General features: G+C 36.6%; 1 protein-coding gene across 1 annotated transcript in view; it reads right to left on the reverse strand.

Annotated features, from left to right (window-relative positions):
- Positions 1-18,790, reverse strand: part of UBXN7 (UBX domain protein 7) — a 54,386-nt gene that overhangs the window by 19,630 nt on the left and 15,966 nt on the right. The window contains exons 2-5 of the mRNA XM_029213721.1: positions 14,195-14,342; positions 11,422-11,489; positions 5,656-5,721; positions 4,309-4,421 (exon numbers count right to left, since the gene is read on the reverse strand). Of these exons, the coding sequence (XP_029069554.1) occupies positions 4,309-4,421; positions 5,656-5,721; positions 11,422-11,489; positions 14,195-14,342 (395 nt within the window). The remainder of the gene's footprint in view (positions 1-4,308; positions 4,422-5,655; positions 5,722-11,421; positions 11,490-14,194; positions 14,343-18,790) is intronic.

Genomic DNA, 18,790 nt, shown 5'->3' on the forward strand with positions numbered 1-18,790 from the left:
AATCTCCAAAATATATAAACAGCTCATGCAGCTCAATATTAAAAAAATAAACAAGCCAATCCAAAAATGGGCAGAAGATCTAAATACACATTTCTCCAAAGAAGACAGACGGTCAAGAAGCACATGAAAAGCTGCTCAACATCACTAATTGTTGAGAAATGCAAATTCAGAGAAATGCAAATCAAAATTACAATGAGGTATCACCTCACACCAGTTAGAATGGGCATCATTGGAAAATCTACAAAAAACAAAAGCTGGAGAGGGTGTGGAGAAAAGGGAACCCTCTTGCACTGTTGGTGGGAATGTAAATTGATACAGCCACTATAGAGAACAGTATGGAGGTTCCTTAAAAAACTAAAAATAGAATTACCATATGATCCAGCAATCCCACTACTGGGCATATACCCAGAGAAAACCACAATTCAAAAAGACACATGCACCCCAATGTTCATTGCAGCACTATTTACAATAGCCAGGTCATGGAAGCAACCTAAATGCCCATGCACAGACGAATGGATAAAGAAGATGTGGTACATATATACAATGGAATATTACTCAGCCATAAAAAGGAACGAAATTGGGTCATCTGTTGAGACGTGGATGGATCTAGAGACTGTCATACAGAGTGAAGTAAGTCAGAAAGAGAAAAACAAATATCGTATATTAACGCATATATGTGGAACCTAGAAAAATGGTACAGATGAACCAGTTTTCAGGGCAGAAAATGAGACACAGATGTAGAGAACAAACGTATGGACACAAAGCAGGGAAAGCGGTGCGGGGGTGGTGGTGGTTGTGTGATGCATTGGGCGATTGGGATTGACGTGTATACACTGATGTGTACAAAACTGATGAGTAGTAAGAACCTGCTGTATAAAAAAATAAATAAAATTTAAAAATTAAAAAAAAAAAATAGAGGGCTTTCCTGGTGGTGCAGTGGCTGAGAGTCCGCCTGCCGATGCAGGGGACACGGGTTCATGCCCCGGTCCAGGAGGATCCCACATGCCGCGGAGCGGCTGAGCCTGTGAGCCATGGCTGCTGAGCCTGCGGGTCCAGAGCCTGTGCTCCGCAACGGGAGAGGCCACAGCAGTGAGAGGCCCGTGTACCGCAAAAAAAAAAAAAAAAATAGAATCTCCAATTTTCAGCTAAGCATCTTGATTTCCTAGTGTCCTTTGCAAGTAGGTGTGGCCACATTGCTAAGTTCTGTTACCAAGTCCAAGCTCGCTCTGCCCGGCGCACGACAGGCCAATAAACCCAGAGATGAAGTGTTGAGGCAAGGGACTTTATTTAGAAAGCCGGTGGACCATGAGGATGGCAGACTAGTGTCTCAAAAGAACCACCTTATCGTGGCTTGGATGCCAGTTTCTTTTATAGAACAGAATCGGGGAGGAGATGAGGAAGTAAAGTAAAAAGGCCGTTAATTTTTGCAAATATCCCCTGGAATGGCCAGCCTTGGGGAGGGGATGTGTTAATTTCTTCTTTCTTGCAGCCATCCACAGGTGGACAGGGTTAGGATGCTTCCCTGAACAAAGGCACTTTGGTTTAGCTTTCAGACAGAGGGGCAGGGTTCCCTGAGGCAGGCCATTATATATAGACAGTATCCTTTTAGTGAGCAAAAGCAGCAGAAAGCAACGGTTAAAGTAAAAGCAACAGATTCAACATGTAGTCAGATTTGGCTCTTCCCTGTTACAATTCTGGTCAATGGAATGTGAGAAGTGATGTGTATTACCTCTAGGTTGTGCCTTTAAAGGGAAAAGGTGTACCCTTCTCGGTCACTCCCTTCCTTCATGCTAACTGAAAAGCAAACATGGTAGTAAGCCACCTTGAATCATGTAGACAAGGGCAAGCAAGACCTTGCAGAATAGGACAGAAAAAACTGCATTCCTAATAACTTCATAGAGCAGAACCATCCTAACAGCATGGACTTCTATCTTGTTTAAGTTAATGTTTGTTTTATTCCTGGTCTCTCTCACACATAGTTAAATCTTTATCCCAATACACATAATCCCCATCCCCTAGAAGAAGGCCTTGCAACAGGAGGCCTCACTAAATATTTACTGAACGAACAAGTGAACTAATCAATCTCTCATCTGGTTAGCATGAGCCAGAACCCTTGAACATGGTCTACCTCTAGTTACATTAAGAAATAATAAAGTCTATGAGCTTCCCTGGTGGCACAGTGGTTAAGAATCCACCTGCCAATGCAGGGGACATGGGTTTGAGCCCTGGTCTGGGAAGATCCCACATGCCGTGGAGCAACTAAGCCCATGCGCCACAACTACTGAGCCTGCGCTCTACAGCCTGTGAGCCACAACTACTGAGCCCGTGTGCCACAACTACTGAAGCCCATGCACCTAGAGCAGTGCTCCACAAGAGAAGCCACTGCACCGCAACAAAGATTAGCCCCTGCCTGCAGCAAGGAAGACCCAACGCAGCCAAAAATAAAATAAATTAAATTAAATTTTAAAAAAAAAAGAAAGAAAGAAGGAAGTCTAGTTTCTACACCTATAAAACTGTGGCTCAGATCTATATCTAATTCAAACCTGTGGGTCCTGGCTGAGCAGCCAGACTATTCCTTTAATTTTTAATATTCACCTCTCTAAATTTCAGTGAACTTAATTTTGTATATTACTTCCCTAATTTCTATAAAACTAATGGATATATCATTAGTCATAATGAAATGCCTAGTTTTTCTGGGAATGTTTATATCATTTAAAGGCTTGTAAATGATAAAGTTGAGTATTATCAGTGAAAAAAATGAAGATTGTTGAAAACAACATAGGTCACAAAATTCAAAGAAAAAAGGTGACACAACTTAACAAAATGAATCAAACTTCAGATGACAGTATCAAAAAAGATTCACGGGTTTCCCTGGTGGCACAGTGGTTGAGAGTCCACCTGCCAATGCAGGGGACATGGGTTCGTGCCCCAGTGCGGGAAGATCCCACATGCCACAGAGCGGCTGGGCCCATAAGCTATGGCCGTGGAGCCTGTGCTCCGCAAAGGGAGAGGCCACAGGAGTGAGAGGCCCGTGTACCGCAAAAAAAAAAAAAAAAAAAAAAGATTCACATTTTCCCTTAATAACAAGCAGCAGAGTAACTGCTTTTTATGAGCCCAAAGTGACAAAATTAAATCAAGCTCAGAGTTATTTAGTTAAGCCCCAGAGCAACACAGAAGCTAATGAAAATAGAAAGCACATCAAAACAAACTCAGTTCCTTTTTGTCTTACATATTGTGCTATTCTGTCAATGGTTATATTATCACCAGAACAGTAGAAAGGATAGGCAGTTACCATGTTAAAGATCATGAACGAAAGATGAAGAAAACTGAGGAGACATCTAACCTGACGTCTTTGAGCTGATAAATGAATACCAGACTCCCTGAACTTTATTTACACAACAAAAAGAAACACATTTAATCAAATCTCCATCATCTGGATTTTGTTACACGCGGCCAAACACTTTCAGGTTTTACAATTCAGAAAATTAAAGAATTCAGAAGGAAAAAGCTTACAGTTAAATTTCTTAACCTAAATATTTCATTTAGGCTAGTTTAAGAGTATGTCTAAGGACAAAATTTTTTTAAAAAAACAATCAAAATTCACTTCTAAATATGTAGCTACTAACGTCATTTTTACAGTTATTGTTTGGCCTACTTTATCCTAACAGAAAAGACTTACCTGAAATTTCAGTGATTTACATCTACAGAAATGCTCTTCTGATTCAAAAGAGAGTTAACATGATAGTCAACACACAAAAGCAAGTTGTTTGAACACTTCAACAGAAGAATATTTAAAATCCTAACTAAACGCATTCATTTACCAAATACCGTGTTCCTATTAAATGCTAGAGACTGGGTCCCACGGATCACCAAAATAAAAAGAAACATGGTTCCCCTGCCCTCAGTAAGCTTATAATTTAGCAGACAATCATATAAACCTGCTCCGGAAAGTTTTCCTTTGGCTTCAGCTAAATTAAAACAAGAACTAAGGGAGAACATACTCCGCAACCATAGGGATATTCTTTTAAAACACACTAGGATCCTCATAAAAATATGGGTAAAAGATACCTACAAACAACTCACAAATGGCCAAAACACACACACACACAATATTCTCAGCAGTAAGTAGTAATTAAAAATATATAAACTTTTAAGAAATATAAATCAATGTAACCTTCTAGGTATTTCATACTTACTAAGACGCCAATTCTCTATATGCTGAAAACTTTTTTTTGCTCTTAGAAAGAAAAACGCCACTAAAAATGCAAGAAGATTCATAGCTCAGGCTTAGAATCTCCAACAACTTACTGTTTCAAAGCTGCCTTTATGCATCAAATCAATGGGTGGCCGGAAGAGATCTGCAAGGGTAGTTAGTTTCTTATCTATTGCGCCTCCATTTCTTAATTCCTGTTCTTGCCGAACTGCAACACAGGAGGATGAGAAAGTTTCAATTAGCCATAAAATAAGTCATGAATCTTGCATTAAAAAAAAAATGTATCAGTTGCAAGAACTAACGAACAATGTGCTTGACCTCAAATGCAAATGCAAACATCTAAGGCTGACTCTGAAAAAAAATACAAAGCCAGGTGGGGCGGGAGTCTTAAGACTTGGTGCTCTCTATCCAAAGGTAAGGATAAAAATGGAAATTATGTAAGAGTCACTTATTCAAAATATTTCCTTCACATACTCAAAACTAACTTTAGCACAGGAGAAAACTTTCATCTTCATTTATCTATTTCTGAAACTCATCCTAATTTATCTAGCTACATTCTAGTTGTTTCTAGCTACATTCCCAATCTTGAAAGATTATGGCAGTGAGAGAGAGTGACTACTGCTGTCATCTTCTCCTGGAAGGGCACAGGATTCCCTGGATGACCTGAGTCAGTCTGGATTCCACATCAACTCTCAAGTTACAAGACCTATCTGTGCTTCAATGAGCTCATTATAAATTATTACAAAATCAAATATGGTTCAAGAGTTTCTCATATATTCTCTAAACATAACTGTCTTTTCTCTAGGATTCCATTGCTAAATCAGTATTAAGTCCACTAAAAGGAGAAGGCCAAGACTCTCATTCTTATTCAACAGAAAGATATAAACCTATTCCAAACAACTGTTGCCACAATGTTAATAGTGGCTGCTTTGGGTAGTATGGCCTTTTCTTCTTCTATTTTCCAATCCCTATAATAACCATTTTCATTGTGGTCATTCCTTTAACTGACATATATCAGGATCCTGAGGAAAATCGGTTTTTTATTTTATTATAGTCAGCATTTAAGTGCTCATTCAGAAACAGATTAAGTTTGTAAATTACCATATTTCTCACATTATATCCATCTGCCTTATTCTTCTATAAACAAGTAGGTTAGAATCTGGAACAATTCAGCTCAAGGGGGAGTTAATAACAATCACAGACTGAATTCATAATTTAGTTTTTAAATAAGATGAATCCTCAAAGTTACTAGGCCTAATATTAATCATCTTCTTAAGAAAAAAAATTATATAAAACAAACTAGGATCTTGACCTGAAGGGGAGTGTGTGGGTGCTTTTCCACCTTGTGGTTTTAATCTGTGGGAGAGGAGACAGGGGAGAAAGACAATGAGAGAGGGAGAGGGAGGGAAAAAGAGATGATAAACTGGTTCACAGATACTTACTAGTTTCAGTTTGGAAATCCCGGAAACCATCAAATATTGAACGTGCAGGCCGTCGTCTTTTAGGAGCTATAGGAGGGAAAAATAGAATTGATACAAAAAGTTAAACATTAATTTTGTAACAATTCTAAAAATGTCCTTATCTATAGCAATTTCTTATTTTAAGACACTCAGATTCATAATGGTGCCCTCCTTCAAAATATAAAATACTTTAAAAACCTTCAAGGCATTCATATATAATTAACCATCTTGAGCCCAATCATATTTTACAAAAAAGAAAATTAAGGCCCAGTTAAAAAACTTGGCCAAACTTGTGTAAAAAGATAGGAAGAAAGATTTTGAGGATGACTTCCTATGGCGATGAAGCTACATACATGCTGCAAATACATAATTCAGGTTAGCCTAAATGATCTGCCTACCCTTTAGTATAATACTTGAGTAAGTTCTAAACCATAATATTTAAGAACTACCTCTTAGTAAGTGGATACACATGCAGAATTATAAACACCAAAAAACTGTAATTTTGGAAGAAAATTTTTTCCTACAGTTAACAGAAAAATGAACAGAACCAACGTCCTTTGATACCCTTGTATAGCGTCTATTACCCAGTCCTTAAGTATTGTACAGGTAAAGCTGAAAAAGCAATCATCGACACATTATCTTCCTGTATGTTCTTAAACATAAAAATTTTACCAGGTCTTAAATGGGAAAAGAATCTGAAAAAGAATAGATATATGTATATGTATAGCTGAATTACTTTGCTGTACACCTGAAACTAACACAACATTGTAAACCAACTATACTCCAATTAAAAAAAAAGTTATCAGGTCATTTATATACATTACAGTAAATAAGGAAATTTAATGATTCTTTCAATATGGGTAACAGTTGTTCAGTTGGTTTATGGCAAGCCCCACGAGCACTGCCAGCATGTAACCAGATCAGTGCTACACATTAACAGATGATGATTAGACAGAAACTATAAAAGTCTCCCATCCCATGTCAAAGCATCTTCCCAACAGCCTATGTTTGCCATTATATAGGGTAATTCTTTTAATCTAAGAACTACTGAGTAAAAAACAAAACAAAAAAATAACAAAAGAATGCAGAACCACATGTTAAAAAAATCCCACATTTGCTTAAAGCATTATCAGGTCAGTATATCATTTATGCACATATGTGTATCAGTATTTATATTAAAGAATCACAATATTATCTCTAGGAAAAGGAAATTTGGTAAAAATCAGAGACTTCCATATTTTAGCTTTGTACTGAATTTCAAAATTTAAACGGAATTTTACATACAAATTGTTTTATTTAAATAAATTATTATATAAATTTTAAATTTTATTATTTAAACTTATAAAATTTAAATACTGCATTATTTTTCCTCCCTCCCTTTATAAACATGAAGCAAGAAATGTTATTCTTTTCAATCTTGGAACTATTTTTAATCAAGAGTTCCTATCTTAAATGTACATGTTTCTAGCAGCAATAATATTAACTGCTCAAATAATGCTTTCTTAAAACTCATTACCAGATATTACTTAACCATAACAATTAAGAAAGTAAGGTTATCTTAGGATAAGACATAAAACAGCTGCCTAAGAAAGCATATTATTATTGGGGAGGTAGTACATAGTAGATAAAAGGTACTTTTCTCCTACTTTTAAACTGCCAAAGGCAGGCCAGTCAATATTCTACATTCCTCTCTCTCTCTCTCTCTCTCTCTCACACTCCCCGCCCCCACCCCACCCCCCAATTTAGCCTTTCTCTATTATACACTTGATCTCCTGGAGATTCATACGAGCTCCTCTTATTGCTAGCTTTCCAACCACTCTCTTTTATTTCTTGGGCTCATCACCTGCTCCCATTTGTTTCCCCCTTATATATCCTAAGTCTAACCAAGAATCTCTCCTCAAGCCACAACACCTCTAGCTCTAGGATCATTATTACTCCTGCCTGCCTCTTCAATATGTGGTTTCCTCACTCTTCCAAACCATATGCTATAAGTAAACATCAGTCCTCTGTACTCTCACTCCACTGTCCACATAATAGGAGTGCTGCTCACTGAGGTCAGAGACTAAGCTACAAAGAGCTAAAAGAGATTCAAAAAGGAGCTTCATAGTCAGAATAGGGGAGGAACAGAGAACAAAATTTAATGAGCAGAGCGGCACTGTTTCACATTTTCACAAATCTCTGTTAATAACTGGTATAAGAGAAGACACCTGAATTTTTAGATCTGCTTCTGCATTCAATCTGCTGCTATTCCTTTAGTTCGTGTATATGAAGAAAATTAAAATTCAATTTCACACAGACATGTAGTTGTAAAAGGGAAGAGTATTTTAATAGTGTTTTAAGATAATTGTGAACATTCTCCCCTGCTACTACACCAAAGCTCAACCAGTGGTAATTTCTTAAAGGTTGGCTGCAACATGGAATCTGAAATCTTATCAATGAACTTTTCATATTCTGCTCCATTAAAATCCATTAATCTTATGTACTAGGCAGGCTCTGTGATGGCCCCTGATTATCCCTATCTCCCGGGATTCATAACCTGTGTGTGAACATCTTGAGTATGGGCAGGATCAAATAGAATGTGGCAGAGGTGATGGGAGGTCACTTCCAACAGTTAGGTTACAAAAAGATAGTGGATGGAGCTCTAGTGGTGCAATCTGTTAGCGCACGGTACTTATACAAAAAGATGGTGGCTTCCATCCATCTTGGGCTGCCCTCTCTGGCTCTCTCATTTGCTCTGCAGTAAGGAACTGATGTCTCCAGCCAACCAGCAGCCACGTGAGTAAATTTAGATCTTCCTCTAGTCACGCTCTGAGATGATCGTAGCCCTGGCTGACACCTTGATTATACCCTGTGAGAGACCCTAAACAGAGGCACCCAACTAAGCCACACCTGGATTCCTGACCCACAGAAATGGTGATATAACAAATGTTTGTTTCAGGAAGCTAAATTTTGAAGCGATTTGTTAAACAGCAATAGATATCTAACCTATATTGCATATATAGATACTTACATATAGATCCGAATAGATCTTTCACCTATGCACAATTTTGTAATATTCTGCTTTGGTCATTTGAAAATACCTGTTCACTGAGTTATGCAAATATTCCAAATACTGGCCATTTCATCATATGATATTAAAAAAAAAATCACCATCTGTTAATGTCACTGCTAACCTCATCAGAAAGCCTTTAAGTACTGGGAAGCTATCAAGCTCACAATCATGCACATAAACTTTCTAAAATTCTAAGTTCTGCCTGAAAGCCTTTTTTTCTTTTCTTAAATCACTGGCAACAAATAATGTCAGTTGTTTGCCTTGAAGCAGTTAACAGGCTTCGTTCACATTCAAGAAAATGTCTGCCAAATGTTTAAGTCTAAATAACTATAGTTTGTCAGTAATCTTTCAAGGAAAATAATGTTCCATAAAAAAAAGCAGCTAGTTTTGCTTTCAACTCAAACAACTGTACAAGTGTTTCACCTTAAAGTAACCAGAGTACTTCAGTATGCAGAAGTGCTTTATGCACACATCCTATTTCATCAAACAGAATAGTTTAAAGATGTGGATCAAAATCAAATGAAATTAATTTTTATTGCTTTGGCTTTTTTTTTTTAAACTGCAAGTGTGTGTCAGTGAAGAATTCAACAAATAGTAGCAGTTTGGTGCCACTGTCCTGATTCAATTAAGATGCAGCAGTATGACCCATCACTGCTTCTGAATTATCAGCCCAAATGTCAACACAGTGAAAAAGGCAAATAACTTGTTAGTATTATTATGAAAACAGTTTTGATCTTACAGACCCACTGAAAGGGCATCAGGGACTCCCTGACCACACTTTGAGAATCACACTTTAAATCAATACTATCCCTGGGGCTTCCCTGGTGGTCCAGTGGTTAAGACTCCGCTCTCCCAACGCAGGGGACCTGGGTTCGATCCCTGGTCAGGGAACTAAGATCCCACATACCACTACTAGAGAGCCCGCATGCCACAACTACTAAGCCCGCATGCTCTAGAGCCTGCACGCCACACGAAGACCCAGCGCAGCCAAAATTAATTAATTTTTTAAAAATCGATACTATCCCAAAGAAGAAAATAGTTCTCCAAAAACCTTTTCAAAGTTATAATAAGGTCTAATAATGAAAGTTAGGAATGACTCCCTAACTGTATAAAGTCATTCTCACCCCCCTCACCAAACCAGATGTAGAAGGAAGAAAGTGGAGTTTCAAATGGGAACTCTTTTGCCTCTGTTAAACAGTAAAATAGCACAGAATCCATTTGCTGTAGTCTTCCCCACTCAAAGATCTTGCCTTTATTCCTTGCAATAAAGGAAAGATAAAGCTTCCAAGGGCATTCCTCAGCTCCAAAATCTATAACATTTATATGAAAAAAAAAAAACATGAACAATGCTTTATTACCTCTGGTATATTAAAGGCACAATGACTAGCTAAATTGAACAGTTCAGAAAGCACACATCATATTTCAATATTCAGACCTTATTGTTTTCTTCCTCCCATCTTTATTTCTGAATCTGGAAAGGATATTCTTTATTCCTTTCTACAGTAAACTCCAAAGCTCCCAAGTTAAAAATCAATCTTATAACTCTCAACTGAGTTGCTTTTTCAAATCAAAAGATATGGTTTATGTAATTTTCTTCATCCTTTTCTTACAATTTATTTCTTCTTTTAGTTTACCTACGAAACTTTTTATAGGCCTATTTCTCTGCACTGCTGTTCTCAATATATACAATATACATTTCTATGTCTCTGTCTACCCAACCAAATCATAACTTCATCTGCTGGGGTTTTTTTTTGTTTTTTTAATTTTTTTTTGGCCCATGCCGCATGACATGCGGGATCTTAGTTCCCCAGCCAGGGATTGAACCCGTGCCCATTGCACTGGAAATGCAGAGTCTTAACCACTGGACCGCCAGGGAAGTCCCCTATCTTCTGTTTTTGTTTTTGTTTTTTTTTGCGGTACGTGGGCCTCTCACTGTGGTGGCCTCTCCCGTTGCGGAGCACAGGCTCCAGACGTGCAGGCTCAGCGGCCATGGCTCACGGGCCCAGCCGCTCCGTGGCATGTGGGATTTTCCCGGACCGGGGCAGGAACCCATGTCCCCTGCATCGACAGGCGGACTCTCAACCACTGCGCCACCAGGGAAGCCCTCTTCTGTTTTTTAATATACCTATTAATGCCTAAAATATCTGGCTCACAAAAGGTAAACAAGTGCTTATTAAAATAAAACTATAAATTTTCTTTAAATTTGATTAAATGTTCCATTTTCTACTATCTTCTCCATGCACCCCAGATTGATATCACAATTTTTTGCATGGATTAGGGATTACTTCCTCCTTTTTTCAATACAAGAACAGCACTTCTAGAAATTAAAAAAGAGTGAAGGTACAGCATATCAAGACAGTAAGGATATGGCAGTCAAGTGGGTACCCAAAAACCAAAATATAATCATAGTCTTTTATCTAATGATAGATTTGTTTCCATTTTAAGGCAGCAGTTCTTTTTGCTTATTTTCCTCCTTTTGGCATTCTGCAACAACTATCAACTTTTTCATCTGGCTCACTCCTCGGAAAGAGCCAACTGTGCAACTTTCCTGAGGGGAGTACAGAATTACAAGATAAGAATCAACTCTACTTGAAGTAACAATCTCTGAGCAAGCCTTCATATCTTTTGATAGCTTCATTAAAATCCCGAAGACAACAATAAAGTCAAATAAAGCTAAGGAAAAAAGGTAAACTTACCACCAAACAAAGGTTCTGGTTCCACCAATATTTCCTGCTTTTGAGGAATTGGGGCACGGACTTCCTCTCTATTAAAAAAAAAAAAAAAGTGGAAAATATCCAAATGAAAACTGTTTTCTGCTACCTATTCTTACTGTAACTATTGTGAACACATTCAAATTAACAAATAAAATGAACAACAGATTTAGTGACTTTTAGGAACCACATTAAATTATGATAAATGACTGTCAGATGATTTCCATATAGAGATGAACTGGAATAAAGTACCTGGCATAGATAGTGCAAATGGGTTTACAAAGAAAGAGAACAAACAGAAAAATAAAAAATATTTCTCCTCTCCTCTAAGTTCCCTGCCCTAAATTCTTTAGAAAAAAAAGGAAGATAGGAAATTTACAAACACACACACACACACACACACACACACACACACACACACACACACAATTCAGGCAAAAAATTAATGGAAAATATGAGCTTAATAAAAGCAATATTACATCAATACTATATCAAATAATAGATAATTAAATCACAGATATATTAAAATAAGCTTAAACAGGCAATTAATTTTATGCTAGTTATGAAGTTGGCTAACAAAGGTAGTACCCTTGAATTATTTATTAAATAGACACTAACATATATAAAACAGAAAAAATACTCTTTTAAAAGCCTAAAAACTCTTCAAAGTTTACCTCCAGAGGGTTTACTAATAATCCATCTCTTCCAGGGAACAATTCTCATTTAAAATATGCTGTAAAAATGGTGTATATCTCTTTATAAATCAGTTTAATTACTTTAGTTTTGACTCAAATACGAAATTCTGCTGATTAATGCTCATAGCAAGTAAGAGTAAGTTTCAAATTTAATATGCTCCCCTTATAATAAATATTAATTTATGTTAGGCCTAATGTTTTTCATTCAGGTGTTTCTAATAGTAATAACTGAGCTTAAGGCCCTGTTTTTGACACCTGAAAGTTGAAACTTCAAAACATACTTTATTTAATACAGTATCAATACTAATTTGTCAACAAAAACTAACATCCTGTAATCAAAGAACAACTAGTTAAACAAAGAAATCTACAATAAGCCAAATGAGTGAAGGATAAAGGATAATTCAAAATTATGTTAAGCACTCTTTCCTACTGGATTTCAGTCACTGCTCACACACAGAACTGCAATACTCTAAAGAAACAGACAATGTGTCTCTAAGAGGAAGCTCTATTAAATCTCTTTCACCAAAGAGAAACAGGCCATTATCTTAGCAAAACTAAAAACTTCAAACACATCTTTTACCTGAATAGATCTTTCCATTATTGGTATAATTCACCTTACTGTGTGTGTGTGTGTGTGTGTGCGCGTGTGTGTACAAAGTTATCTCAATCTAAGGCAATTTAATTACTCAAAAAACAAGCCTTAATCTGATGAAATACATCAATTAGGGTGATGGCTTAATTAGTAGTCCCTATACAGAAAGACTTGATTACTACATATTTGAGGTCATCTATTCCAAGACTGCTAACTACCCAGCAAAATGGAAGAATGGAACAGAAGGTGAACTGTAAAGAAAGAAAATTTTAGTTTAGGAAGTAGGTGCCACTATCAAATGTTAATCAATTAGTAATACAAATAATCTAAGTAAAATTATAATGTAATTCAGCAGGAAAAGACATTCATTAATCAAAACTATTTTCAAGTACAATTAAGAAAACATGTTTTAAACAGTGAGGACTGATATGTCCCCAGAAATCAGCTATGAATACCTGTTATTCAAGTGAATGTAAACTAAATCATGTTTTCATATTAATTTCCATTAAAGATTTGAGTTATGTTGGTGGAGAATGGGCTATCAAACTTGAAATACACAGCCAACATCGATAGGAGAAAACTTATATAAAATATAAATAATAACCTCTAGAGTTCACACTTTGTGGGGAAACAATATTATTCTAGAATCTGGAACTAGATAAAAAAAAAAGAGGCAATCATGTCCTGAATGTTTATTTAGCTTTTTAAATCTAATTTAGTAAAAATAAAATCCATGTTTTTGCCTATTCCTATTTAAGGGGATTCTTCTTTTTTAGTATCTCATGTTGTAAACACTGAAGACTTATAAATGGCTATGAGTATTAAAATCTTATTTAAGGATCTTTGAAATTTTGACTCAAAAATCAATGTTTTTCATTTGACTAAAATTCATCTCCAATATTTTCCAAAGACTACTGGACTTTTGCTTAACAGATATTCATTTCAAACTCTCATTGGTATCAAATGTAAAGGGCAGTAAACACCAAATGTATTTATCATCTGTTACTATGCTCTATATATTACAGTTCTATATGCTGAAGGTGCCTCTAAAGATTAGCAACATGTAGCTATTTAAGGCATAAATTTTCTTCAAAAATTTTTTCATGACAACTCAAAACTTTCCTGGGACAATGTAGGAAAATCCAGAATTGCGAAATCTGAGCTTTATTGGGCTTTCCTTCCATATCTGCTACTTAATTGCTGTATAGCTTGGGGAAATGGCTATCCTTCTGCTTCCTCTGTAAAATGTGGATAATAATGCCACTCTATAGGGTTCTTCTGAGGATTAAATAATGGACTTGACAGTGCTGTAGAGAACTTAAGGCATATAAGTATAAAAATTTTCACCTGACACTTTCAGATACTTTCAACTTTTAATTTGTTCAAAACAGAGAATTAACCTAACATGTAAAAATGTAACTGCTCAATTTTGGCAGGGGGTAGCTCCCAAAAATAAATAATAAATTCATACTCTGTGTGTGGTCTGACAGTGGAGACACTTGCTGAACTGGTACTTGGCTCTTCAGCGATTCCTCCACCATCCAAAAACATAGTGACTGCCATCTCCAGATTATTGTTGCAGGCTTCAAGCATATGTTTCCCTACACTTTCACTTGCACCTGAAATAGTATAAAAACAAGAAAAAAGTTTAAAAAAAGACACCTTCTTACATTCAGTTCACATCAGAATACAGAATTCCAAGCAAATAGTACTTTTCCCTCTCTAGAATGAATGATTTTTAAAACAAAAACTGTTTATTTCTATGCTTGTTGGCTGACTACTGTGAAATATACAGAGCTAGAAAAGAAAGCAGCAGCATTAAAAATAGTAGTCTTCCTTCATAATAAAACAAAAACTAAATAAAGCATTTATTTGCCATTTCTTTATATGGGCCGACTATATATTTGTTAATAAACTAAAAAAGAAAATGAAAAACTATGCTCTAGAAAGTTAGAAATATTTTGTTACAAAGAATGCATTCAGTTACCAATTTCTACTTCTATAAGAAAGGAAACACTTTAATAACAACGGGAGAGAAGGGAGATGGGATTTTTTGTCAGGGAGATGGGATTTTTTGTCAAAGATATAACTAAGTCAAAATTTGGTAAGAAATGTCAATCTTCATCATTTAAAACTGGTCCTATCACACACTCACTTGTACAGTAAAACAAGCATAATCTGTTTGATGCAATGTAAACTGGTAAAGCCCTTTAACAAATCAATTTTATAACATGTATCAAGAAACATAATGCCTGTTACTTTTTTGACCCAGTAATTTGGGCGTGTGGTCTAAATAAATCTATATAAATCTATATAAAGTCTAAATAAATCTACATAAATCTAGTCTAAATAAACCTATATAAAACACATGCATAAACATATCTATACACATGTCCAGTATAGCTTCAGTTAAAATTGAAAAATTATAGATAACATAAATGTCTAATAGTAGTAGAGTCTAAATTGTAAATCTATTTGGTGGGACATTTTGTGGGCATTAAAAAGCATCTCAGGGGCTTTCCCTGGTGGCACTGTGGTTGAGAGTCCGCCTGCCAATGCAGGGGACACGGGTTCGTGCCCTGGTCCGGGAAGATCCCACATGCTGCGGAGCGGCTGGGCCCATGAGCCATGGCCGCTGAGCCTGCGCGTCCGGAGCCTGTGCTCTGCAACGGGAGAGGCCACAACACTGAGAGGCCCGCGTACCACCAAAAAAAAAAAAAAAAAAAAGCATCTCAGGTCACAAGAAACTATATTCAATATCCTGTAATAAACCACAATGAAAAAGAAAAAAAATAAAAAGGGAAAAAAAAACCATCTTGGGCTTTCCACTTGGGATGACCTTCCTTCTGCCTCAACTGTGTCCTTAAGAGTCCCCTGCAGTGAAGGCTGTGGGTGTGGTTTTTTGTTTGTTTTTTTGGTCTGACAACGCCTTTGTTTTGCTACTGTTCCTGAAAGACAGTTTCACCACTGGATATTCGTTTCTAAGGCTGACAGCTATTTTCTCTCAGTACATTGAAGATAGCATTCCAGTGTCTTCTGTTGCTGCTTCTGAGAAGTAAGTTGCCAGACCAAAGAAAAACATTTTTATACCAATCTGTGGTTTCTCTCTAGTTGCTTTTAAGATCTTCTCTGTCTTTGGTCTTCTGCAGTTTCACTCTATTTCCTGGGGCTGATTTTATTTATCCTCCTTGGGATTCACTGGACTTCCACCATAAGGACTGTTTTCATTTATCAGTTCTGAAAAATTCTCAGACATTTCTATTTAAAAATTACCACACAAGCTTTAAATGATACATTAAATAAGATGGACTTAATTGATATTTATAGGACATTCCATCCAAAAACAACAGCATACACTGTCTTCTCAAGTGCTCATGGAACATTCTCCAGGATAGATCTTATCCTGGGTCACAATTCAAGCCTTGGTAAATTTAAGAAAATTGAAATCGTATCAAGTATCTTTTCCAACCACAATGCTATGAGACTAGATATCAATTACAGGAAAAAAATCTGTGAAAATTACAAACACATGGAGGCTAAACAGTACACTACTAAATAACCAAGAGATCAATGAGGAAATCAAAAAATACCTAGAAACAAATGACAATGAAAACACAATGACCCAAAACCTATGGGATGCAGCAAAAGCAGTTCTAAGAGGAAGTTTATAGCAATACAATCTTACCTCAAGACACAAGAAACATCTCAGATAAACAACCTAACCTTACACCTAAAGCAATTAGAGAAAAGAAGAACAAAAAACCCCCAAAGTTAGCAGAAGAAAAGAAGTCATAAAGATCAGATCAGAAATAAAAGAAAAAGAAATGAAGGAAACAACAGCTAAGATTAATAAAACTAAAAGCTGGTTCTTTGAGAAGATAAACAAAATTGATAAACCACTAGCCAGACTCATCAAGAAAAAAAGGGAGAAGACTCAAATCACTAGCATTAGAAATGAAAAAGGAGACGTAACAACTGACATGGCAGAAATACAAAGGACCATGAGAGATTACTACAAGCAACTATATGCCAATAAAATGGCCAACCTGGAAGAAATGGACAAATTCTTAGAAAAGCACAACCTTCCGAGACTGGACCAGGAAGAAATAGAAAATATAAACAGACCAATCACAAGCACTGAAGCTGAAACTGTGATAACAAATCTTCCAACAAACAAAAGTCCAGGACCAGATGGATTCACAGGCAAATTCTATCAAACATTTAGAGAAGAGCTAACACCTGTCCTTCTCAAACTCTTCCAAAATATAGCACAGGGAGGAACACTCCCTAACTCATTCTATGAGGCCACCATCACCCTGATACCAAAACCAGACGAAGAGGTCACAGAAAAGAAAACTACAGACCAATATCACTGATGAACACACATGCAAAAATCCTCAACAGAATACTAGCAAACAGAATCTAACAGCACATTAAAAGGATCATACACCATGATTAAATGGGGTTTATCCCAGGAATGCAAGGATTCTTCAATATATGCAAATCAATCAATGTGATAAACCATATTAACAAATTGAAGGAGAAAAACCATATAATCATCTCAATAGATACAGAAAAAGCTTTCAACAAAATTCAACACCCATTTATGATAAAAACCCTCCAGAAAGTAGGCATAGAGGGAACTTACCTCAACATAATAAAGGCCATATATGACAAACCCACAGCCAACATCGTTCTCAATAGTGAAAAACTGAAACCATTTCCACTAAGATCAGGAACAAGACAAGGCTGCCCACTCTCACCACTATTATTCAATATAGTTTTGGAAGTTTTAGCCATAGCAATCAGAGAAGAAAAAGAAATAAAAGGAATCCAAATCAGAAAAGAAGAAGTAAAACTGTCAATGTTTGCAGATGACATGATACTATACAGAGAATCCCGAAGATGCTACTAGAAAACTACTAGAGCCAACCAGTGAATTTGGTAAAGTAGCAGGATATAAAATTAATGCACAGAAATCTCTAGCATTCCTATACACTAATGATGAAAAATCTGAAAGAGAAATTAAGGAAACACTCCCATTTACCACTGGAACAAAAAGAATAAAATACCTAAGAATAAACCTAACTAAGGAGACAAAAGACCTGTATGCAGAAAACTATAAGACACTGAGGAAAGAAATTAAAGATGATACAAACAGATGGGAGAGATATACCATGTTCTTAGATTGGAAGAATCAACACTGTGAAAATGACTATACTACCCAAAGCAATCTACAGATTCAATGCAATCCCTATCAAACTACCAATGGCATTTTTCAAAGAACTAGAACAAAAAAATTTCACAGTTTGTATGGAAACACAAAAGACTCCAAATAGCCAAAGCAATCTTGAGAAAGAAAAACGGAGCTAGAGGAATCAGGCTCCCTGCCTTCAAACTATACTACAAAGCTACCATAATCAAGATAGTATGGTATTGGCACAGAAACAGAAATATAGATCAAGGGAACAGGATAGAAAGCCCAGAGATAAACCCACATGCCTATGGTCACCTTATCTTTGATAAAGGAGGCAAGAATATACAATGGAGAAAAGACAACCTCTTCAGTAAGTGGTGCTGGGAAAATTGGACAGCTACATGTAAAAGAATGAAATTAGAACACTCCCTAAAACCATACACAAAAATAAACTCGGGCTTCCCTGGTGGCGCAGTGGTTGAGAGTCTGCCTGCCAATGCAGGGGACACGGGTTCATGTCCCGGTCCGGGAAGATTCCACATGCCGCGGAGCAGCTGGGCCTGTAAGCCATGGCCGCTGGGCCTGCACGTCCGGATCCTGTGCTCCACAACAGGAGAGGCCACAACAGTGAGAGGCCCGCATACCACAAAAATAAATAAATAAATAATAAATAAACAAACTCAAAATGGATTAAAGACCTAATGTAAGGCCAGACACTATAAACCTCTTAGAGGAAAACATAGGCAGAACACTCTACAACATACATCACATCAAGATCCTTTTTGACCCACCTCCTAGAAAAATGGAAATAAAAACAAAAATAAACAAATGGAACCTAATGAAACTTAAAAGCTTTTCCACACGAGAGGA

Source organism: Monodon monoceros, unplaced genomic scaffold (genome assembly GCF_005190385.1).
Source record: "Monodon monoceros isolate NGI ecotype Baffin Bay Population unplaced genomic scaffold, NGI_Narwhal_1 Super_Scaffold_11, whole genome shotgun sequence".
NCBI lineage: Eukaryota > Metazoa > Chordata > Mammalia > Artiodactyla > Monodontidae > Monodon > Monodon monoceros.